At 40.3% G+C, this 26,268-nt stretch overlaps 1 protein-coding gene across 1 annotated transcript; it reads left to right on the forward strand.

Moving 5' to 3' along the window:
• Positions 1-859: 859 nt before the first annotated feature.
• Positions 860-18,486, forward strand: hhipl1 (HHIP-like 1; the record flags this gene model as incomplete). The annotated part of the gene is made up of 9 exons (XM_083907784.1): positions 860-1,159; positions 8,155-8,801; positions 11,999-12,142; positions 13,649-13,977; positions 15,535-15,661; positions 17,038-17,183; positions 17,303-17,384; positions 17,735-17,817; positions 17,918-18,486. The coding sequence occupies 9 exons, from the start codon at positions 860-862 to the stop codon at positions 18,484-18,486; spliced, it is 2,427 nt and encodes an 808-aa protein (XP_083763910.1).
• Between the last annotated feature and the right edge of the window lie 7,782 nt (positions 18,487-26,268).

Raw genomic sequence — 26,268 nt, forward strand, 5'->3', positions numbered from 1 at the left:
TTATTTAGTTCTGTGTTCTATGCTTATGAGATCGGAAGGTCTGGGGCTCAGCCAGTGCTCAGCCAGTTTGCTGTGTTTAGCCTAATAAATGCTAGAAAACGAGGAGACGAACTGCTACCAATCAATACTGTAGAGGGGAGCCCTTGTTTATTTCTTTTTTGACCTCGGCCAAGGAGGTATTTTCGCCTGAGTTTGTTTGTTTGTTTGTTTGTTTGTTTGTTTGTTTGTCTGTTAGTTAGCAACATAACTCGAAGTGATGGACAGATTTAGATGAAATTTTGAGGAGATATCCGCAATGGGACCAGGAACAAGCTGAGTTGCCTAGCGCTCTCTGAGTGCTTTTCTAGCTTATTTATTTATTTATATATAGATATTATTGCCTTTGCATCAAGAAGACCTGGGTCCAAAGATATGCAGATTTGGAGATTAGGCAAATCGGACACTCAATTGAGTGAAATGGGTGGGCGGGTTTGAGTGTAGCAATTGAGAGATTCAGACTGGGTAAGGTCGCCATCGAGTGGATGGCAGGAGTTTTACATGCAGTGTTATCCGACAGTGTAACCTTCAATGCATTGCAAAAATAGTGAAAGGCAAAACTAAGTCCAGATGACGTGCTGCTCTTTGTAGAGGACACTCTCTGTGCCCTGTCTGTCTAATGATGTGGCTGCTTCAGCTTCAGACAGCGACAGTCTGACTCTTCTGATGCAGCCTGGTGACAGCCCCACAAGCACGGGTTTGACCCCGCAGCGAATAACCACCACAACCACGTCAGTGAAACCGCTCAAAGTCCACACAGGAAGAAGAAGAAGACGCGTCTGCACTAAGCCTCCATGGTCTCCTCTGCGCGCTCTGCAGAATAATGCGACGGTGTCACCTCAACTCCCCGCGGCTTCCGTGGCTCTCGCCCACTGGTGTCGTTTGTTTTTATGTTCTTATGATGTGGCTCGCACCTGTGTTGCCTCACCCGCAGTGTTTGGATTTTAAACCTCCCTTCCGGCCGCTTAGGGAGCTGGAATTCTGCGTCATGTATAAGGAGTTTGGCTGCTGTGATTATCAAAAAGACCAGGAACTGATGACCAAGTTTTATAACGTTATGGACAACTTTGATTATTATGGATATGCGAAATGTGCGGGCTCCGTGATGGAGCTGCTGTGCCAGGTAAGTGTGTGTGTGTGTGTGTGTGGGGGGGCGGGTTGGCAAACACCGTCTGCAGTACAGGAGAAACTGTAGTTTCAGGCGGCGGTAATTTGGAGACGGGTATGGCTGCAGTCTGGAGCCTCTCCTCTCATGCCTGCGCGTGCACAACCAAGAGTGTACAACCGAATGCGAGTAAGATTTCAATCTCAGGGGGATTTACCGTTATTCCACTTGCCTGAACAATAGTTCCAACCAAAAGAAGAGGAAGAAATTCAGTGATGACGGAGATGATGACGCAGTCACAGGTAAGTTTGTGAGCTTGTTTTCTGCAGTGCATTTCAAAACAGGTCAACTCTTAAAGTAACATATTTTTTTATGTCAATATAGTTTGCAGATTTCTGGACGATGTTGTTGGGTGTTTTGTTTATTTGAGGAAATATGCGATTCCTTAACCACTTGAAACGGAATCTTATCTGATGTCAGTGAATATCGGTTAAAGACCGCGGTGAAATCAGTTTCATATTGGATATTCAACAGACATTCACTCCAGCTCCAGATCCAGCGGCACCCTCCTCCGCCTTTCCCCGGAGATAGGTGCACGATCACGGCTTGTTCAAAGTCCGACCCATCGCTCTTGACTTCCGAGGTCTCATTTAGGGACCGTCAACAAATTACTGTTTAAATGACAATATTTACATTAAAAATGGATTAAATAAAAATATGGGAGATGAAAATGTCATAAAAAGAGGTGTGTCTTGACTAGGCAGTCTACTACTATGGTCCTTTACTGATTTGAAGTCTTTATGTCACATGTTCAGGAAGCTATTGAGCTGAAATGCTAATATTTACATTAAAAAAATTATAAAAAATCTGGGAAGTATTTAAATGGAATAAAAAGAGGTGTGTCCTGACTAAGCAGCCCAGTACTATGTGTCTGCACTGATTTGGAGTCTTTAGGCCCCATGGCCTGGAAGCTATTGAGCTAAATGCTAATATTTACATTAAAAAAATAATAGAAAATATGGGAAGTATTTAAATGGAATAAAAAGAGGTGTGTCCTGACTAGGCAGTCCAGCACTATGTTTTTGCACTGATTTGGAGTCTTTAGGCCCCATGGCCTGGAAGCTATTGAGCTAAAATGCTAATATTTACATTAAAACATAAAAAAAAATATGGGAGGTATTAAAATGGAATAAAAAAAGGTGTTTCCAGACTAGGCAGTCTAGTACTATGATTCTGCATTGATTTGAAGTCTTTAGGTCACATGACTTGGGAGCTATTGAGCTAAAATGCTAATATTTACATTAAAAAAATTACAAGAAATATGGGAAGTGTTTAAATGGAATAAAAAAAAAGGTGTGTCCTGACTAGGCAGTCCAACACTATGTTCTTGCACTGATTTGGAGTCTTTAGGCCCCATGGCCTGGAAGCTATTGAGCTAAAATGCTAATATTTACATTAAAACATTAAAAAAATATGGGAGGTATTAAAATAGAATAAAAAAAGGTGTGTCCAGACTAGGCAGTCTAGTACTATGATTCTGCACTGATTTGAAGTCTTTAGGTCACATGACTTGGGAGCTATTGAGCTAAAATGCTAATATTTACATTAAAACATTTAAAAAAAATATGGGAGGTATTAAAATGTAATAAAAAGAGGTGTTTCCAGACTAGGCAGTCTAGTACTATGTGTCTGCACTGATTTGGAGTCTTTAGGCCCCATGGCCTGGAAGCTATTGAGCTAAAATGCTAATATTTATATTAAAAAAATTATAAAAAATATGGGAAGTATTTAAATGGAATAAAAAAAGGTGTGTCCTGACTAGGCAGTCCAGCACTATGTTTTTGCACTGATTTGGAGTCTTTAGGCCCCATGGTCTGGAAGCTTTTGAGCTAACATGCTAATATTTACATTAAAAAATAATAAAAAATATGGGAAGTATTAAAATGGAATAAAAAGAGGTGTGTCTTGACTAGGCAGTCCTGTATGATGGTTCTTTACTGATTCAAAGTCTTTAGGTCACATGGCCTGGAAGCTTTTGAGCTAAAATGCTAATATTTACATTAAAAAAATTACAAGAAATATGGGAAGTGTTATTAAAGCGCAATTTTCAGCGAGAGCTGTTTTCCCTAATGTAATCGGAGCTATTGACTGCACACACATTGCTATAAAAGCGCAGTCACAGAATTTGTTTACGTTAATAGGAAACATTTTCATTCCATCAATGTTCAAATCATATGTGATGCGCAAATGCAGCTAACATCGTGTAAGGTGGTCTGGTTCAACGCATTACTCATTCATTATGACTAACAGCATGGTTGGGGACAGGCTGGAGGCTGGCACAGTGCACGATGGGTGGCTTCTGGGTGAATAAATAGTTTATAATAGTTTATTTTAATTGTCCCTTATGTAAACCAGCGCAATGCACATTTGGGCATGTGCGCATTCACATATGTTTTTGGTTTTCTTTATTTTCTGCTGGTGAAATTAGAGCTACAGAGCTTTCTAACAAGCCCCTGATCGTCTGCCTTTGTTCAGTATTCATGTCAGTAAAAGCGGGCGTAAAGTTGTAAATGTCAGCCGCGGCACACTTCTAAATTCATTAATAGTGCCATCTTTACGCATGAGCGATGTGTATTGTGAGCAGCTGATTGTATGACCTGTTGCGGTCACTTTGCTTCGGCGGTGAGCAGAAACCCTCCGCTTCACCTCCACCTCGAGATCTGACCATTTCTTTATAATCTCTCTCTCTCTCTGTGTGTGTGTGTGTGTGTGGGCGTTTTCATTCATTCACTAGAATCTCTTGCTCAGACTGTGTGAAATTCCTTTTCTTTTCTTGGTTCAGTGCGTTATTTGATCAAAGAGGTGAATCTCAGGGCCTATTTAAATTGATTTGCATATGTAAATGGGGCGTGGACAGGGAGGAGTTTGGCACCTCTGCATGTGCGCTCAATTCCACGTTTGATTTGGGATGTACAAAGGGAACGTGCTTGGATCCTTGCGTACGCACACTTTGATACATATACATTTATTTGTGCGTACGACAGTTTCTGGGTTTTGGCGTACGCCAAGTTTCAGTAGGAAATCCACGCAAGTCTTTGTACATGAGGCCCCAGAACTTTTACCTGTGTCATTGAAGATGAAATAATGAGGGAATAGCCCACAATTGTTCATGAAATAGCTTTTCAGTCAATTGTCCAATTTCTTTTGGTCCCCTAAAAAGTGTGAGGCACATATAGAAAGTGTTGTAATTCCTACACCGTTCACTTGGATGTAAATACCCTCAAATTAAAGCTGAAAGTGTGCAGTTAAAGCACATCATTTCATTTCAAATCCATTGTAGTGGTGTATAGAGCCAAAATAAAGAGAACTGTGTCGATGTCCAAATATTTATGGACCTAACTGTATGTACTATCAGAAGAGAATACATGCTCCTGTCAAATAATAACTTATGCACTGATTCCAAAATGTTTACAGCCTTAAACATATGGTAATTAACAGTGTTATTGTTACAATGTTAAAATTGTTAATGTACTGCAAATGACATTTCATATTTGTGTTGAAAACTGGGCCATAGATGGTAAGCACATTAAATTAACCTAAAACTCAATTAAAATGCCACAGCCTGTTTTTTTTGAGAAAGAATCATTTTGCAAGTACTTTTACTTTTAATACTTAAAGTACATTTAAAATCAGGTAATTTTTACGTTCACTTAAGTAGGGTTGTCCTTTTGGTACTTCTACTTTTACTAAAGTAAATATTTCTCTGGTTATTTGTACTTTTACTTAAGTACTGAGATTCAGCACTTCCTCCACCACTGCTGCCTGCTATGCTTTGAAACAGAGTGGCTGTGTAGTCACTTTTTTGCAAAAAAAAGAAGACATGATATGCTTTTGTTTTGTTTTTGCCATAAGAGGAAGAGGAGGGGACCTGCAGGGGATCTACTCTGAAGATCCCCAGCCTGGGTTCTGCAGCCATTTGGGTCAGCCCAGTGCCGGAGCACAGTAGTTATTGTATTAACATTAAACTTGTTGAAAGTTGAAACTGACCAACAGAGGCTCTGTATTCTGTGTAAGAATGACTTCCCGTGACTCTTATGTTACTTCCAATTATGTGGTTATCTGGTATAGAGGCATTCAATATCTATTTAATTATATATGAATAAATCTTGACACCTCTATATTAATGGTCTAAGCTATTTCAACACCCATCCATAAGGAGACGTATCCAGAGTATCTTCCTTCACTGAGGAGGCACATCCAGGCAGTTCCACCTTTGTCCAATTCCTTGAGCATTTATCTCATATTGAATATAAATATTAATAATACATTTTTTGCAGTATTTACTATTCATTTTATGTTCTGTATATTTTTCCCATTCCATTTTTTCGTCTGGTATTTTTTAAGTATTTTTTTTTAGGTATTAGTATACACTAATAAGTATTAGCATGATTACTTTTACCGTTTGGTTGAAAAACAATTATTAACAAATCCAGGAAGGTTAAATTGTGGAGCATAAATCTAATTTTGAACAATACATTTTACACAATTTACAAGTGTCATTTTATGTTTATGGCAACAGACGAGTGGTTCGCGACGCAAGCTTTTATTTTGAAAATTGTTTTCCTTGGTGGGCACGAGAGGTGATGGCATGAGAGGAGAGGCTCCGAACTGCAGCCATACACTGTTGGTAATTTCACCAGTTGAACACAGAAGCAGTGGTGTTTGGGGGGATTGTTGAGAAATGTGTGATAAATGCCTCTTGGGAGTCAAAAATGCTAAAGAGAAACACACTATTAAGTTAAGCATTAATACAAATTGAATTCATCATATAACATTTATAACTGTGTTTATAAACTACATATTAATGAATATTCATGCATTATAAATGATGAATTCAATATTAATGCTTAATTTGCCTGAAATTGTGAAACCACTTTTATTTCAGATTACATTACACTTACATTTAACATTAATTTCCAGATATCTCTGGAAGTATAATGTTGCATATTGGACCTTTGAAGAGAAAATTAAAGTTTTTGTGAAGTGTGTTTATATGTATATGGTGCTGTGACATAAACTGTGCATGTGTGCCACCTGTGCCTGCTCAGCATGAGAACAAAAGGCACTTGCTCATAGAAATAATATCTGCCAGCAGGGACACAAAGGAAACTGATTTTTAGCCAGTTGCGCAGGAGCATTAAATTTGCTCCTGCACAAAAATGTGTCAGCCACTTTATCTTGCTGTAACCCTCACTCTCCAACACCAAAATCCATAGATAAAATCATCCCTTTTATTTGCAGGGACACAGGATCATCTGGTCTACTGTTGCCCTAAGCTTGTTCCACTTATGAAAATTCAAAGGGTTCAAACATTGAAGTCGACCCTGTGCAAACGAAGTGAAAAAAGAAAACTTTTTTTTTTTTTTCATTATGATGGATTTCAGTTTTTTCCAAAATTGTGCAAGTTGAAGTTTCAAAGAAGCTACTACATGCTCCAAATTTAAATGTCCAAATACGTGAAACCTACATTTCGAGACCAATGTAAGCAATATCCTAAAATTCAATGGCGGGGAGTTTTTGTTTACTACTGTTGCTAGTCAGAGGATGTTTATGCGGCAGCACACATTGATTTCCTGCTTATTCACTAAATATCTTGGTTATACGCCCACTGCCGTTGAGGCGAATACTGCAACCAACAATGTGCTGAGCATAAATGCCTCAGTGCGTGCTTGTAGGTCGTGTGCCGTCTGCGGAGCCCTGCGCGACCATAAACAAGGCTTTAGGGTGTGGTGATATTACATTCCAGTGCTTTTGTTGTTTTTTCGGCCAATCACGAAGAAAACACATGCTGCTGCTGTGGAGCGGGGGGTGTTCACTGTTGAATGAAGATGGACAAGGAAAAACGCAGAAGAACTAAATGGTGGCTGTGCTTTCTAACAAAGACAGAGGCAGAGACAGATTTTACTTCTGCTATGTGAGTGGACTTGTTAGCATGTAAGCTCACAAGCTATTGCATTAGCATAAACGTTAGTAGACTTCATCACCGCAAAAACAACAAACAGATAGATTATTTAGCTGACACATTGAGGCAAACAGAAACATTTATGGGGCCCAAAGCTGAATTTGATTTGTACCTCAATAAATTGCATTAACTATATTATAGCTGTGTTATTTAATCCAGTGTCTACCCAGTGTCACTCTTGTTTTTTTGTTGGTTTTTTTGCATTACGGGGGAGTAAAATCACATGGCCTATTTTTAATTTGCACTTTCATAAACAAAGTGAAACACTGTGTGTGGTGATACTGGACTTTAATTGAACAAAATATATATGACACTATTCAGATATATGAATGTATCTATGATGATATAAATACTATTATAAATTATGGCCATTCCAGAACGTTGTATTCGTTCTTCTGCATGAATACCTTAGTAGATTTTGAGCAGTGTTTACCAATGATTTATAAAGGAAAATCATGAAAATTTACAGGGGTGCCCAAACTTGTAGTGTATCTGTTTTTGTTGTTTCATGAAAACAAAATATACTATATAAACTTACGAGAGAAGGATCAAAGATAGACACATATATCTAATATCAAATAAAACTGCCTTGCCGCCGCAGGCACTAATGAAATACATTGAAGTGGCTGTGTGGTGTGGTGTTGATGGATCAGTCTTTTCCTGAATTAGCTGATGATGTGCAAACTCTCAGCTAGTTGCTAAATCATTAGCATCACAGTCAGTACTTCATACAAAAAGCCCTCTTTGGCCGTGGAGGACCACATAATGTATCCTCCTTTGATCCTTGATATATAGCATATTTTGTTTTTTCATTTTTATGAAATAACAAATACAGATGATGGAAATATGATGAGTGTAAAGACAAGAAATTATAATAGAATACGTGTTTTCCCTTATGTCCCTGCTTGCAGATCCTGGCATGTTTTCAGTGAGTGAGTGTTTGCTTAATTTACTTATTCCTCTTACTCACCTCTCCTCTCCATCTATCAAGGAATGTTCTCCTTATGCAGCTCATCTCTTTGACGCAGAGGATCCCAGCACCCCTGTCCGGACCATTCCCGGCCTCTGTCAGGACTATTGCTTTGAATTTTGGACTAAGTGCAATGCTGCCATTCCTCTCCTGTCAGACAACCCACACATACTCAAAGTCAAAGAAAACCAAACTAATTTCTGCCAACGCATGGAGTTAGATGACATGGACTACTGCTACCCACACCTCCTCAGCAACGAGGGGCTCACCAAAAATCTGGGCCGACTTCAGTCTGACTCAGATGGCTGTCTCCAACTGTGTCTGGAAGAAGTGGCCAATGATCTGCGGAACCCTCTAGCCATGGTCCATGCCAATGATGGCACACATCGGTTATTTGTGGCGGAACAGCTGGGTTTGGTATGGACCTACCTACCTGATCGATCCAAACTGCATAAACCTTTTTTGAACATTACCAAAGCAGTATTAACGTCACCATGGGAGGGTGATGAGAGGGGCTTTCTAGGACTCACCTTTCACCCCAGGTACAAATACAATGGAAAGTTGTATGTGTACTACTCAGTGGAAGTGGGCTTTGATGAGAGGATCAGGATCAGTGAGTTCCACATATCTGCCAATGACATGAATGTGGTGGATCACACCTCTGAGAGGTAAGCACTAGAGCGGCACACTATATGACAGATAGATAGATAGATAGATAGATAGATAGATAGATAGATAGATAGATAGATAGATAGATAGATAGATACTTTATTTATATCACAGAGAAATTAAAATTTCCTATATATATATATATATATATATATATATATATATATATATTTAATTATTGTTATGGGTGAGTTTTATCCAATAATGTATCATAAAGGTTCACTTGCTTTCGTCTTTTTTATTTATTTATTTATTTTGAGAATACTACTATATTTTATTCTCTGATCGTAAATTTAGGAGAAACTTGTCCATTAATCTTTAACACTTAATCCAATCAGATATCACATCCATACTCCTAGCCCAGTCTTCCCAGACTCTCGGTCCTTAGAGCCATCTGTAAAAATCTGGATATATTCATTAAACTGGTTAAGGCATCCTAAGACTTTTTCAAAAGGGATTATTTTCCCCCTCTAGCAGGTGTAAATATACCTCAGGGTCTCGAAGAAGTCAGAAGGGTATTGGAGACCAAGTAGTTCAACTCACTGTATCGTTGTCCAATCCTATTTTTATTGCCAGCTGCTTAATGAGATATAAGAAGTTTGATTTCCTTTCTTTACCTACAAACTCCCAAGAGTCTTCCAAAAGACCTATTGCTGCAGAACTATTATTCCCCCCCTGAGTTTATTCCAGTAGTGGAGCCCCATTTTATATCTCCTGATTCTTAGGGGAAACTCTCCCATTTCAACCAGTAGAGCAGGAATTGGGGTGGACCTCAAGGCTCCACAACAGACTCTTAAGGCTTTGGCCTGGACCCGATCCAATTTGCAATGAACTGATTTAGCTGCTACACCAAATATCACATACTCATAGTCTAAGACAGATCTTATCATGGCTGTATAGATCATAAACAAGGTGTCCCTTTCAGCCCCCCAGTCACTTCCAGCCAAGCTACGAAGAATGTTGATCACTTTTTCACATTTAAAAACTATTTTATCTATATGACACTCCCATGTAAGTCTTTCATCCATCCATATCCCAAGGAATTTAAAAACATTAACTCTTTCTAGTGGGCAGTCATACAAAGAGATACTAAAACAGGAATAAACCAAATAACATACATTTACTTTTGGAATTAGAAATCCTAAAACCCCACTTATTTGCCCACAGAACAGTCTGAACTTTGACTGAAAAGGTGATGAATATTTCTTCCTCTCTTCCAAATGGCACCATCGTCCGCAAATAGCGACTTAGCGATCCAAAAATACTGCAATTTCAGATTCTTTATTTATGAAAGCTTTCCTAATTTCTTGATCCAAGAATGCTATTGAATACATAGTAGTTCTTCCTACCCTGAACCCATTTTGATAATTCACAAAAAACCTTTGATTCCAGGACATTAACTAATCTGTTAGTAACCATTCTTTCCATGGTTTAACACAGGACAGATGCTAATGCAATCGGTCAGTAAGAAGAAGGACAGGAAGGATTTTTTCCTGGTTTCAGAATTAGAATTACAACAGCATGTATTTTTTGGTAGTTGACCCTCCTCCCAACCATAGTTAAAAAGAGCTTCAAAAGAACGAATAATTTGAGTGAACTAACTGACTGGGATCACTTCATGAACTGATTCGTTCCTTTCTTAGTTCAGTTGACCTCAGCAGCGATCGTGGCGGCCGGGAGTGGAACTGCCGCGTTCTGTGAATCACTCGTGATGTCGTTCGCCGGCGCCGTCACTCACTCGTGAATCTTCGGCAAACGGCACCAGCCAACGTGCGCCGAGCGGGGAGGGAGTGACTAGTAAGAAGAACTGTGTCTGCTGTGATTCATTCGCGCTGTCAGTCACTGACTCAGTCATGAGACGAACGAACTGACACACAGAGAACTGGAGAACTTTGGCTAAAGACATGAATCTTGTCCGCGTTGTCACTCACTGACCCGCGCACGTACTGACACACAGAAAGCTGGAGAACTGTGGCTGAGGACATGAATCTCGTTCGTGCTGTCACTCACTCTATGACCTGCGGCACGAACGTACTGCACTCAGGGAGGACGTGAGTCACGTAGCAGGGCACTGGGCTCCTGCTAAGCACTGAACGAATCAGTTTGATGAACGGATTCTAGTGATTCAGTACACTCAAATGAACTGCCGATCCCATCACTAGTTTGTCTTACCGTCACTATCGGTTCATGAAGTTACTGTTAAATGTGATGAACACGCACATTATAGTTGAAGATAAACAGGTTGAGTGAAAGAATCGGGAATTATAAAACTATAACACGTTGTTGTAGCTCCTAATAATAATTATATAAGGGAAATCAGGCAAAAACAACACGATTCCTGTAACACGTATAAACTAATAGCCACGATCAATTAAATAAACCATTTCTATTGAATTGATCGTTTTAATCTTTAACTACGTCAGTGTACTTTTCAGCTTACTATATTCATATAGTATATATTCACTGGTGCTCTATCCAGTTCATATAATACATCCATGGGCAAATCTTGCTAGCTTGCTAGGCGGAAGTTCTGTTGTGCACGTAGCCTTTTGAAAGTTTTTAGTTGTTTGTGTATTGTTTCCTCTTGTTGTCTGTCTTCCTTGTGTCTTGTTAGATTTTTGTTTTATATTGTAGTTCTTCCTAGTGTGTGTACCTTCCTGTATCCTGTCCTGTACGTCCTCGTTTATGCCTTTCTTCCTGGTGTATTTTAAGTAGTATTCACACCTAGTGGTCCACTAGACTCGAAACCAAACCTTTTGAATAATGTATTCCCCTCCTCGTCTCAGGAGGCAAAGTAACTCTTGATACAGTATCAAGAGTTACTGAAGGAGAAGACAAGACAACAATGAAGAAGAAAACTTGCCCGTCTTTGGGTTAATGCTTCTGACAACTTCTGTTTCCTCTACATAAGAGCACTCTCTCAACTCGAGATCCTCAGATCGATCTCTTTGAAAACTCGAGATTTCAAAAAAATGACAACAAAAAAAATTGATTTTTTTTTCTTTTTGTCATAATTTTTTGGAAACGCAAGATTTCAACTTTGAAAGACGAGATTTCAAGTGTTTTTTTTTTTTCTCATGTCACTTCGGGGGCTCCATACTTATTCTAGTTTTAGTTTGAAGGTATTTTCCTGTTTGTGTTTTATTTGTTCATCTCTTTTTGCCTACAGTATTTGTCATGTCTATTGTTCTTCCAGGGTAATTCTGGAGATTGATGAACCTGCATCAAACCACAATGGAGGGCAATTGCTCTTTGCAGATGATGGTTACTTGTACATTTTCACAGGTGATGGTGGGATGGCAGGAGACCCGTTTGGGAAATATGGGAATGCCCAGAACAAGTAAGCACTTTTGATCTTAAGTATAACTCTTTAAACACATTTTTGTTAAAGTTTTAGGGGGATGGCTCTCTTCCTCAGTCAAAAACATGCACCAACAAGGTCTAGGTCTCAATTTATTTTAATTTCAGCTTGACCATCGAAATCTAAAAAAGGGAAAGAATCCATGGGTTTAAAAGGGTTTTGCATTCAGATCAAATGACAATGCATTTCATGTAGGTTTTTACCCACCTACAGGTGAACATGCTAATTTGGTCTTTGTATGCTCCATTTTGGCAGCAATGCAATTTTTTAATTCAATTACATGTTTTGTATAGCACTGATTCATAACATGTAGTACATTATCTCATGGCACTTTACATGTCAAGATCTTACAATTATTACAGAGAAACCCAACAAGAACACAACTGCATTAAATGCGGAAAAAGGGAGTTTTTGCCAGATTTTGGCAAAAACAGGAATAAATCTCTGCCAAAACCAGACCCAGTGGCCCCCTTTACACCTGGCATTAACATTTGTTTTCTGTGATCCGATTGCCATGGAATTTATACTTCTGTTCACTCTGGCCACGATGCATCTCCAACCTGACTTCATGTGTGGCAAACATTGTTGTTGTTGATGATATGGCAGTGCACGGGGGGGGGGGGGGGGGGCGGGGGGGGTGACGTGGTCTGTGATCAGATAATGATCAGAGCTTGATGTCGACACCGGAGACGCATTTTAATACCAGGTGTAAATGCATGAGGTGGAGCACTATCCGATCACTATCTGATCACATTATTCATATTATTTAATTTCAGTAGTGCCTTCAAACATTTACCAGCCTTTGATTTTGAACAATTTCAATTTCAAACATGCTGATTCATTTATGAAGTATATAAAGTGAAATAGTTGTATTTCTAAGTATATAAAGAGAAAGGGGTTAGCAAAGAAAAAGTGGGACACTGAGGAGACTAAGAGTACAGGGAGCTGCAGCACAAAGTAAAGGTAGAGGTGGCAAAGGCCAAAGCCTGGTTGGAACTGCCAGGCAGGAGGTCTAGAGGAAGACCAAAGACAAGATTTATGGATGCAATAAAAGAGGACATGAAGATAGTAGGTGTGAGAGAGGAGGATACAGAGAGGGTTAGATGGAGGAGGTTGATTCGCTGTGGCGACCCCTGAAGAAGATGAAAAAGAAACATGCTGATCCATTTTAACAATTCAGAAATTAAGAAGGAATGGGAATAACAAATGCAAGGTCTGCCAGCACACACATTTTTCTAACAAACAGTTTTATGTAAACCCACACCTTCGAGATCTCCCACACATTCCCCTGTATCCAGTCACAGGAAAACTCTTTGCCTTCACTCATGTGCTCGTATCCAGTGACTGACAGCACTAAACAAGGTCAGGCAAGTCAAGGCTAGCCCTCGATCTCTGAGGAGGTGCAGTGATATTTGTAACTGTTTTTTTTGTGACATAAATGGTCACAGTTGTAACATGTTTTCCCTATGGCTACATCTATTTTAGGTCATCTCTCCTGGGTAAAGTTCTTCGTATTGATGTGGATGACAATGAGAGGGGCCCATTGTACAGAATCCCTCCAGATAATCCCTTTATACACAAGCGAGGAGCTAGACCTGAGGTCTATGCTTATGGTGTCCGCAACATGTGGAGGTGTTCCGTGGACAAGGGTGACCCTCGAACCAAAGAGGGAAAAGGACGCATCTTCTGTGGGGATGTAGGTCAGAACAAGTTTGAGGAGATTGACATCATCGAGAAAGGTCGGAACTATGGCTGGAGAGCTAAAGAGGGCTTCTCCTGCTTTGACAAGAAGCTATGTGCAAACAGCTCACTTGGTAGGTATTACCGTTAGATGGTTTGGAGGTCAAACCTTGTTTATGTCGCAATGACAAGTCCGCATGACACTGTACTTCACAGTACACTCACTAAAGGTCTGTTGCTGTCATGGAATTTCCACTGCAGTTATTGAGAGTGACAGCTTTGTGTGTGATAACAACGTTCACAGCATACGTTGTTATCACACACCGAGCCCCTGCACTAAATAATTTCTGTGAATTTACGGCAAAATTTCAACAGTATTAAGGTGTTTTTTTATGTTATGTCTGATATGTGTCAGACCTGATATCGGTACCATGTCAAGGTGCACATGCAGTTATATGGCCAATTATGTAAATTATGTGATTTTAAGCACAGCCAATAGTGACTTTCCTTACTGAGGATTTGGCAACACTGTTGGACAGACTCTAAGCGGGTATAGACAGGCGCGTGCTGGCTGCAGTTTTTGCGTGTTTTCAATTTTCCCACCAAGATAGCTGCGACAATTTATAGGCGAAGGGTCAATTCTCCCTGCTCGTAGCCCGTTTTACTGAAGCTGTGGCACGCTGTTATTCAGTCCCTTTAAGACCGAAGCTTCTTCAGTCCCATTAAGAAGCTCTACATTGCCCTGTCACAGGATAACTTGGTCTGTGTTGAAAACCTAGCATGCCATGTCAGTAGCTAGCTAAACGAAAATGAGCCTGCCGAAGAGTGATGACATCATGCAATTACTTTTGTGTTATTTCGCCTCATTGATTCAAGTTGATTAATTGATATTGTGCCATTTGATTAAATAAATTGTAAACTTTTATTCACTCAAAGCATTAGTTCTCAAAGTGCGGCCCGCGAGCCAATGGCGGCCCGCAATGAATTACAGTTGATAGTTTAAATCCAGGAGCTACTATGCTTGTTAAATGTTTATTGGACATTACTGGATACAGACCAATAAGTGTAAACTGTAGAACTGTATTTACTATGTCATCAAATTTTGGATGACATAGTGACACAGTATAGTATGACGTTTTTGTCATTTTGGCGTTGAAATCTTTTCCCAAAAAATTGTCACATTTTGGACAACATAGTATAGTAGGACGTTTTTGTCAAATTTTGGACCGTACTTTTTTTTGAAAAAAATGTTCACATTTGGGACGACATAGTACAACGTTTTTTTGTTTTTTTTTTAATTGTCAAATTTTGGACGACATAGTTATTACAAATGGGATTTCTTTCTGTTTTTTTTCTTTTTTTCCCCTTTGGCGGCCCTCAGTCCAATGTCGGGTTCCTAAATTGGCCCTCAGGTATCAAACTTTGAGAACCCCTGACTTAAAGGAATGTCTTTTGTGCCTGAAAACTGTGACAAACGGGGGTTCAGAGCGAGAGAGCTAGTGCACGTGATTGTGTAGACTGATGATTGTCTTTTCCCTGTTACAGGGTGCCCCAATTTGATCACATTAATATACAATACATAATAAGTATGATTAATTATTAATCATAATTATTTAATCCTTTTTCACAATCAAATTAGATGAGGGACAGCCACAGTGATACTAATTATGACCTGTAGGTTTTGTTCACAGATGATGTCCTGCCTATATATGCATATCCACACAAGATGGGCAAGTCAGTGACTGGTGGTTATGTGTACCGAGGCTGTGAATACCCCAACCTGAATGGCATGTATATATTTGGAGACTTCATGAGTGGGTAAGACTTAAACTAGTGAAATAATAGGCTACAAAATGTATTTTTAAGCATTGTTTCGTACACTTTGTATCCCTATAAGGGGCCGTACACGTGGAAGTACACTGAGTTGTTTTCAACAAAGGTGCTTGTGGGGATGTGCTTCTGTCTTGCCAAAACAAAACCTGGGAGCTGTTGTGAAGACTGAAGTTGTTGCAGCTTCACTCAGTTAATTCACATACTAAACCAAGAAAAAAACAAAGATGTCTGATTACCAGCGCTTACTGTTCAATACCTGTATGGAGGGGAAAATAAGAAGAAACTTGCCATGTCTATGTGCTTCCTCTCCTCTACTAACTGATTCAGGAGCCCCTTCTGGATGATGGAGGGTCAGATTTTATGTCTGAAATTGAGAAATTGAGAGTTGTAGGGCACAGGAGCCAAAGGGGCATGGGGCATAGGGCAAACGGGGGTGTACACCCTGGACAGGTTGTCCATCCAACACATCGAGACAAACCACCGTTCATTGCCCTCCGGTCACTTTGGCGTGTCTAAGCAACCTATGTATGTTATTGGACTGTGGGAGAAACCTCAATGCACAAAGGCCCTCGGTCGGATTTGGTCGCAAATCCGTGTTTTTATGCTGCATGGCAACAGTCCTAGCAACTATACACTGCTGTGGACCCTTTGTGCTCACAAAAGACGCTGCATGTGAATGGTCCTGCCCCACACTAAAGGGTTATAAAATCTGACTTGATTTAAAAAAAAAATGTGAGCCCACAGACACAATGAACTTTGCAACCGATTTTCAATGTTTTAATCCTGCGAAAGCACAGACTAGATGATCCAGTCAAGATGCAGGACTTACACACTAACACAGTTTTTCAAAGTAGTTCATTAAGGAGATTCCAGGGATTTGGGATATCACAGACACTCCCAGAATTTAACGTGACTTCAGAATATAATCTGCTGAGGCGGACTCAGTCATGGCTGAGAAGATGGAAATTCTACGTTGCAACATCCATTTCTTGGTTAACTTACTCTCATTGGTTATTGCAGGGTTCACACCCCAATCACTGTTTAGATGTAAATATAAAACATGTTTAATACGTATGATTTGAAGTTGGGAAGAGTGATGCGTCCGTTGACATGTCTGATAATCCTTCAGACAACATGATAATTTGGCCAGATCTGTTCAAATCTGTTCAAATCAGCCTATATTTGAAAGGCCCCCCTGATTGTCGGAAGGGTCAGATCAGGACCAACATCTGGCCTATTATGCTGTAGTGTGGGGCAGGCTTAATTCTGTTTAATTGTTCTCTGGGAAATGTGACACAACAGAAAATGTTTAATAAATTGCAAATAAAGTTCTATAATGATTTGTATTGTTCCTGTTGTAGGCGTTTGATGAGTCTACAGGAGGACAGAAACACAGGCCGGTGGAAATACAATGAGATCTGTATGGGGATGGGCCTGACCTGTGCCTTCCCTGGACTAATTAACAACTATCACCAGTACATCATCTCCTTTGCTGAAGATGAAGCTGGTAATGCAGAAATATGTGCATACAACCTCACAGCAAAGCTCAATACTTTACTCTAGTATTCTTTGCACATTAGCTTTATGTGCTTTTTAACTACTTTTTTGTGCTTTTTTTAAAATCAGGTGAGCTGTATTTCATGTCGACTGGAATACCAAGTGCTACGTCACCATCAGGAGTTGTTTATAAAATGGTGGATCCCTCCAGGTGACTAATGTTACCATTATTTTATGTTTTTGAGCAGAATTATTGTGTGACGTGCTGTGTGCAGTATGTGCTCACAGTTCTGTTCCTGCTCTTTGGACATGGAGCACACACATCTGTTAATAATTACAAACAGACATGAGCTAGAGGGATGTGGTGTTGTGACAGCCCAAGTATTTCAATTTCTGCTGCTGGAAATCTTTGCAGAAGAAGAGGGGGAGGGGGGGGGTCAAATAAGGGGGCTCTTCATCTGATCACAGAAAAAGCATTCGAATGCCAGGTGTAAAGGTGTAGTTGAAATGACTTCTTGCTTAATATCTATCAATCATCTGTTATTGTAACCTGTTTTTCAGACGTGGTCCACCGACACAGTGTCACTATGACCCTCTTCCTGTCAGAGTGAAAAGTAATCTCATCAAGTTTGTTCCACAGGAAAGTGAGTCAGTCCCACCACAAAACACCTGGTTAACATTTCTGCTACATCATTTGCTTATGTTCATATTTGGTCTCATGTTTTTCTGTTGCCTCTCTATCAGTACTGATTGGTGTTGAGCCACTGAATAAAAACATACCAGAGCCACTACCCACAGAATCAGATGACTGGCTCCAAGAGCTCATTGACCGTTTACCTGTACCAGAACTCGACCTGGCCATGTCTCTACCAACCACTACAACCACCAGACCGCCCAGACATTCACGACGGAAAGGTCGCCGAAGGAAGGAAAAATCTAGAGCAGAGAGTACACCAGAGCAACGGAATGGAACGGTGAGGCTGGTTGGAGACAAACAGGGTCGTCACGACCATGGGCGGGTGGAGATCTTCATTAACGGGGAGTGGGGAACTGTGTGTGACGACCTGTGGTCCATCAAGAACGCTGCGGTGGTTTGTCGGCAGCTGGGATTCCACTATGCTCTGAAAGCAGCCAAGAACTCTGAGTTTGGTGAGGGGAAGGATCTGAGAATTCTTCTGGATGATGTTCAGTGTGAAGGTACAGAGTCCAGCCTACTAGAGTGCAAACACGCTGGCATTGGGGCTCATAACTGTGCCCACAATGAAGATGCTGGGGTGATCTGTGGCAACTCGGACTACGTTATAGAAGTATGACAACCACAAAGTCAGGGCTCATTATGATTAACTGGAGCTACATACAAACTGCATGTTTTTAACAATGTGGGTTTATCTGAAAGTTTGTCCTTCCTCTCTACAGTTGTTTTGATGGATCAATTTGATTTTTTTTGTGATGGTTAGGTGATCGCCCAAGTATGTTCCCATAAAGATTTTGGTTAGAATCTACCCACTGATGGTGTCAAAAAAGTATCAAATGTTTTAGAAATTCCAATCTCTTATAATGGGTTAAACTGTAAAAATAATAGTAAATTAATAAAATGTGGTATGTGTATGCAGGATCAGACACTAAATTTCTTCTGTATGTGATCCAGATCATGAATGTGGTGTCAATTTAGATTTCACACTGAAAGTCCCATAACAAGTTCAGATGTGCATATATCTCAGCTACATCTTAACTGAGCAGGATTGATTTTGTCATCTTATGTAAGATGCCGTTAGCTATTAACAGGTAAAGTTCTACACATATCTTTCGAAGTCTTCTGAATCCAGTTGATTGAAATATAAAAATGTCAGCTAAGTTTAAGCCTTGGTGGAGGTCCTTGCTCTCCGAGTATTCTTGCTAAACAGTGCAACTCTGCTTAGGATCCACCACATGGCCCATGTGTGTAAGAGCACCTATAAACTGAAATGTTTGACAGTAATGCTGGCTCTTTCTAGTCAGGTGAAAGAAAACCACTGTTAACAATTTCACCTCATCACAGGCCTCCTAAAGTAAGTCCCTTCTCTTAGTGTTCACCACTGTTGCCAGTAGCAATATTGTCTGAAATAAACCTCAGAGGGTAGAATCGGCTCACTGTTTACAGTAGGACATGCTTACACTACAAAACCTGCTTATAGAAATAAACTAAATATTTTAAAATTGATTTCGATTTTCTTGTTTTAAGAAGAAAAGTCTGGAAATGGGATAAGCACATATATGGTTGGCTTAGTGGTTAGCACTCTTGCCTTCTGGGTAACCAGGAAAGAGAAACGCAAGGCGGAGCGAAGCAGAGTGAGCGAGAAGGAGAAAAGAATAGAGAAAAGCTGGGAGAAAGATCAGCTGTACAAAATAGTTTTTTTTTTTGTAGTTCTGAGTTCCCCAACAATGGTTCACTGGTTGGGGAAACTTAACAACTTTAAACTATTCTGATGACAGGAGATACAATGTTAAAAGTAGAACAAGGTGAAAAACTAGTTGATGGACAGCATAAAAATAACATAATACAAATATAACCGGGAAGGAAATTGGATAATAAAGAGATGGTGGTCTCTTTCGTGGAACTGCCGGTATATATTAAAGCTCACATAGAGTGGTCCTGTTGCACATATATGTTAGTTATGGAGGTCTACTTACATACATTAACTTGTTTTTATGGTCAAAAACCTCCTAGTTGCTGTAAACGAGCCGATAGAAATCTCTCTTTTCTGACGCTGTTCCCCAGCCGCGATATTTCAGACTCAACTCTCACCCCCAGAAGACAGAGTCTTGTGATTGGCAAATACCCGGAAGTGACATAATCAGCACACCCGCTCTCAGAAGCACAGCTCCCCCCGCTGGAACGGTGGATGCACTGCTCCTCATTATCAAAACATTGTTTTATCAATGTTTAAAAATAGCTTCTTCACGACTCCCCACCGCAGTCCCTTTTATGACTTTGAACCGGAGTCAGACCCAGAGTCAGAAGACACTGTCTCTCGTGAAACACCTCCACAACGGACGTTATTCTTCTTCTGCGGTTCAATGTACGCAACCAAATGTGCCCGGACTAGTGCCCGGAGCAGGAGGATCTGCTGTTCAGGAGAACCGGTGTTTACGTAACCGGACCAGGTTTTTCAGAGATCTCGCTGAGCCCGAGATTGAACTGCTGAACTGTTTGTTTAGAACCTTCAGGGCTTCTTAAACAAGGTAAGGACGCAGATACACACTAAAAAACAATATTGGAACTTCCTGTCTCGGTCCGCTATAAAGACAGAGAAATAACAGATACATTGAATAATTGGGGGGTGCAATTAAAAGTCTATAATTAAAAGGATGATGTGGCCTGGCACCGACATTGCAGACAGGACAAGATATGTACAAGTCAAATTCAATACAGTTTTTCTCAATTGCTAAAACACTAAACCCAAATGCTCAGTTGCCTGAACCCACTGACTGAATCCATCACTTTTGGAAAAACCATAAGCACTTTTCACCTGTTTAGACACAACTTGCCCACACATTTTCATTGCGATGCACAGGTAAAGCACAGGTGTCACCACTTGAACACAACAACTCAAAAATGATCACACTTGTGGCTAATGATGTGAGGGAGCATATAAAGCCAGTTCAGAGACCACTGGTTTGTGATGCCATACAATGGATAGAAATCTGAGAGGAAGAGTTCGTGTGAGAGGAAGTCGAGGTGATCAGCGAAGACAAAGAACAGTAATATCTGATGAAACCAGAGCTACTGTGATTGACCATGTTCTTGTTCATGGTATGAGCATGAGGGAGGCTGGACAAAGGGTACAACCAAATATCAGTAGATTCAGTGAGTCCACCATAATCTGAAGATTTAGAGAAGAGAACCGGTAATTACCTTTTTTGACATTATAGTACAGTATGTAAATGTTAACAGCAATTATAGTTTTTCACGATTGCTAAGACACATTTCGTGAAAGCTGCTCATCCTTTTTTCTAAACTGTGAACACAAAACCCAATTTTCAAGCTACATTCACAAAACATCAGACTCTTCTTGCAAAACCAAAGTTTCACCTCAAAACAGTTCAATATGTGCTCAAAACTGAACTATGTTGTCAAATCGTGCCCCGACTCGATCAAAATTAAAAACACTACTGAACAGTCACTAAACCCCACATAGAAAAATAGAAAACACAATGCTCAGGACATAAATGAGAAATAAATGTGCATTTACACGTAGCACTTGTACAAACAAACAGAAATCTAATGCATTTGCCACTTGTGTACAGTAAGCCCATGTTTAAATAAAGTACAAACATATACAAATAAGTGCACTACTCAGCCACAGCATCATGTCTCCGTACTGGGTCAGGCCACAGGACTTCATCCACATCACAGGCCACATATTGTCTGGCCAGGCAACGGGGAAAAACCCCTGGCATGCCGTATCCAGGCCACCACAGGCAAGTTCCATGTCTTGCAGGAGATTTACCCTGGTGTAAGGTTGCCGTTCATATACCTTCCACCGCCATGTGGAGAAGAATTCCTCAATTGGGTTTAGGAGAGGGGAGTACGGTGGAAGACATAGATTGATAAAACCTTGGTTCATATTGTACCACTCTCTCACTTGGAGGGCTCTGTGAAAACTCACATTGTCCCAAACAACAACATAGATGGGATGCTCATCCTCCTGCCCTAACAGAGCATCTCGCATGTGATTGAGGAAAATGAGGAGCTGGTGAGTGTTGTAGGGCCCCAGGTTGGCATGATGATGGACAACCCCACGATTGCTGACGGCAGCACCTAATGTGACATTGCCACCACGCTGCCCAGGGACACCAACAATAGCCCGATGGCCAATCACATTATGGCCTCTCCTTCTCATTTTGGTGAGATTGTAAACGCAGCTTCATCCATGTAGATGTATTCATGGGGTCTTTCCATTGCATACAGTTGAAAAACCCTCTGTTGACATAGATATAGCTTTGTAAGTGATACAGAAAAGGTGATTTAGGCCACTTCAGTAAATCACTACTTAGATCAATCAACATTGAATGTGTATGGATGTTTACCAACCTGTACATACTGGAATCTTTCCTCTTTGATCTTCTGCTGAATTTCACTCAGTTGGCATTGTTCTCACGGACCATATCAACAATAAGGGTCTCTTGGTGTGGGGAGAACATACCTGTCGTCTTTCAATTCTACAAAAAGAGAACATGCAGTTACAAAATATATGCATGGAATACTCGGCCTACAAGAACAACGCCAACTGAGTGAAATTAGGGTGATGGGCAAGGAAGGTGTATAGGGATTACTTTTGTGCACATGGAGAAAACAGTGAAGCTAATAAATATATACGCACCAATAGGGAGAAGGAGAGGAGGGAGTTTTTAAAAAACTGGGGGGAATATGTGTCACAGAGTGCGTTGTGGTTGGGGCGATTCCATACAGTGGAGGACATAAGTATTTGATCCCTCACTGATTTTGTAAGATCATCCACTAACAAAGAAATGAACGGTCTATAATTTTAATGGTAGGTTTATTTTAACAGGGAGAGACAGAATATCAAAAAGAAAATCCAAAAAATCACATAAAAAAAAAGATTTAAATGAGGAATTAGTGTCAGTGTTGGAAAGACCATTTAGACAAACATAAGAGACAGGGGAGATGACAGAGAGTATGACACTAGGATTAGTTAGTGTTATATATATATATATATATATATATATATATATATAAAAAAAGCAGAAATTATAGGGCAATAAGTGTGTTAAATAATGTTTACTAGTGATGGGTCGGTCGCGAATGAAACGGCTCTTAGAGCCGGCTCTTTGAAGTGAACGACGGGAGCCGGCTCTTTCTTGGGAGCCGTGTTTTGTTTTTTTTGTTTTTTTTGTCACTCTCTCTCTCTCTCTCTCTCTCTCTCTCTCTCTCTCTCTCTCTCATTTTCTTACTATGGTAAAGGTATCTACTATACCTTTTGTAATGTGTCGATGTTGTCTCTTCTTTCTCTCTCCTGCTCTGTTCGTGTGTCACTGCTGCGAGTGTAACTACCGCCCCTCCCCCCGCTGCTCAGCGCTGCTCAGCGCTGCTCAGCGCTGCTCTCTCTCTCTCTCTCACTTTTTTTCTCTTCGCACCGCATGTGATTGGTCAATATGCGTGTGTGCCTTGTGTTTGCGCTGAGCAGCGGGGGGAGGGGCGGTAGTTACACTCGCAGCAGTAACACACGAACAGAGCAGGAGAGAGAAAGAAGAGACAACATCGACACATTAGAAAAGGTATAGTAGATACCTTTACCATAGTAAGAAAATGAGTGACACCAGGAAAAGAAGCAAAATCTGGAACCATTTCAATTTTGTTGACAACACAGTGGCAGAGTGTAGAGTCTGCAAGAAAAGAATATCCTACAGAGCCAGCTCCACAAACAACCTGCACAGCTGAGGCACTTGGTATTTCTTAATGCCAACCTCAACCTTAATTAAAGATCTGGGTGTTCATTTTTTTTCTTTTTATTTTGCATATTTTAATCTATATTTTATTATGTTGTGGTTTGCAGTGTTTTGTGTTGTTTCACTTAAAATTTGTTTAAAAGGAAAAAGTTGAAAATTGAAATAGTTAAAAGTTGAATTGTAAATAGATGTTTTTTACATTTTGTAAAAAACAACAAGAGTGTATGAATAAAAGCATATTTATATAATAAACACATATATCATATATAACATATATATGAATAAAAAGCACGTTTTTTTACTTAGTAATTAATTTTGTGCATAATTTTATATTGTTGTTGATAAATTAATGAAAGCAATAAAACAACCTGAAGAGCCGTTTGGGAGCCGAAAGAGCCGGTTCTTTTTAGTGAGCCGAGCCGAAAGAGCCGGTTCTCTAAAAAGAGCCGGAATTCCCTTCACTAATGTTTACAAAATACTTGCACAGGTGTTAGCTAATAGGTAAAAAACTTATAGGGAAAGTGGTACGGAGTACACAGACATATAGTGTACCAGGTAGGGACATAGTAGACACAGTAAGTAGTATTAGGGACTCTATACAGTATATGAAAGGACAGAAAAAGGGCAAAATCGTTTAGATCTAAACAAAGCATTTGATAGAGTAGACCACCAATGTTTACACAGAGACTGAGAGTAAATGGGATTTGGGAATAGCTTAAAGTGATAGTTCGGAATTTTGGACATAAGACCTATTTTCTATTGATGGAGACGTCTGGTGACGTTTTCAAGAAATTTCATTCAGTTCTTCTAGTTGCCGAGTTTGCTGGTGCTATGGCTAGCGCAAGTCAATAGTATGTGCTAACATGGCATTAGAAACACTCATACCGACTCCACAGTGCACCCGAGACAAATCAATTGTAACGGCAGACTATCGATGTACATAAAGGGAATAGAACTACCCAACAGACAGATTAGTTTATTATATCAGTATGCAGATGACAACACAGTAACAGTTAAGTAATAGGGAAAGTGTAGAAGGAGTATTTAGGGATTTGGAGAAATATGGAAAGGCATCAGGGGCAAAGGTCAACATAGACAAGTCAGAAATGATGTATGTGTGTGGGAATAAGATAGATAGGAGTATGATAGAGTTGAAGGAAAGAGGCAGATAGAGGCAATAAATAGGTGTGAGGGTTGCAGTGAGAGTGGAGTATAATGTGATAATGAAAATAGGAATGTTGAGTGTTGTGAGTGAAATGATGGGAGCATGGGGAGAGTTTGTGGGGAATGTTAAATATGAATGTAAGCCAATATTCTTAAATCCAAACATCACAGCGGGGGGAGTAACAATTTACAGCGGGTGGTCTGGAAGGCATGGATGAGAACAGTAAGAGATTTAGTTTATGAATCCGAACCAGGGTTTATGAGGTCACAGGTGATTGTGGATGAAGTCAGAGAAAGAGGAGATGAAATATGGCCAACAACAGCAGAAGGAGTAATGGAGAAAATGAAGAAGGGGGTGCCGAGTGAATGGGTGAGCATGATCGAAAGAGATGAGGGAATGAATGGAGACAAAGTCGTAGAAATGTACGTTGGAGAAGGGAAAACTGACAGAGAGAATGTATGGGGGAAAGTGATGATTGATATGGATGTGAAGAAAATATGGTAAAACTTGAGAGTAAAGTGGAATAGCAGTGAATGTCCATCCATCCATCCTTCCATCATCTACCGATTTATCCTCCACCAGAGGGTCGCAGGGGGTGCTGTGTCTATCTCAGCTGACATTGGGCGATAGGCGGGTACACCCTGGACAGTTCGCCAGTCCATCGCAGGGCCACTTAAAGAGACAAACAACCATTCACTCACACTCTCACACCTACGGTAAATTTAGAGTGACCAATTCACCTAATCCCCATATCGCATGTTTTTGGACTGTGGGAGGAAGCCGGAGAACCCGGAGAAAACCCACGCACACAAGGGGAGAACATGCAAACTCCATGCAGAAAGGCCCTTGTTCCGAAGTTGTTCCAAACGGGGCTCGAACCACTACATCAACCGTGGGCCCTAACAGTGAATGTGAACATTTTTATTTCTTTTTATGACACAATAGAGTGGGGTGGGAATCTCTTGGCACCTCACGATTTGATTCGATTATGATTAGGTCAACGATTCGATTCTAAACCGATTATTGATGCATCTCGATGCAACAATTTTTACTTTAATACTTTGCTACTCATTTAAAAGTAAGATAAAGCAACATAAATATAAAAGTGGTAGTGCCCCCTCATCTGCCTCATCTGGTGCAGACAAACGGCCCTTTTATTTCTGCGCACCACCCCTGCGCTGTTCTCTTCTCCCTCTCCTGCGCCGTTCGTCACTCCTCTGCATCTCCAAGCGCTCATTTCATATCTAAAGCAGACTGGATTAATTCTCTACGTGTTTTATCCCCACATAAAAATAATGATCTTCATGACGAGGATGGAGTACAGTCGCGATGAAGTGCAGGTGATCTGAGTAAAACGCCGGTGACAGACTCTGAAGAGCAGAGCGCACTTTTCATCTTTTCACTCCGTGGTCTTAATCTTTGTGAAAGAAGACACTTTAACGCTGCAATTACGGGAATAACAGATGCATCAGATGAGCTG

This window comes from Microchirus variegatus (assembly GCF_963457635.1).
Source record: "Microchirus variegatus genome assembly, chromosome: 21".
NCBI lineage: Eukaryota > Metazoa > Chordata > Actinopteri > Pleuronectiformes > Soleidae > Microchirus > Microchirus variegatus.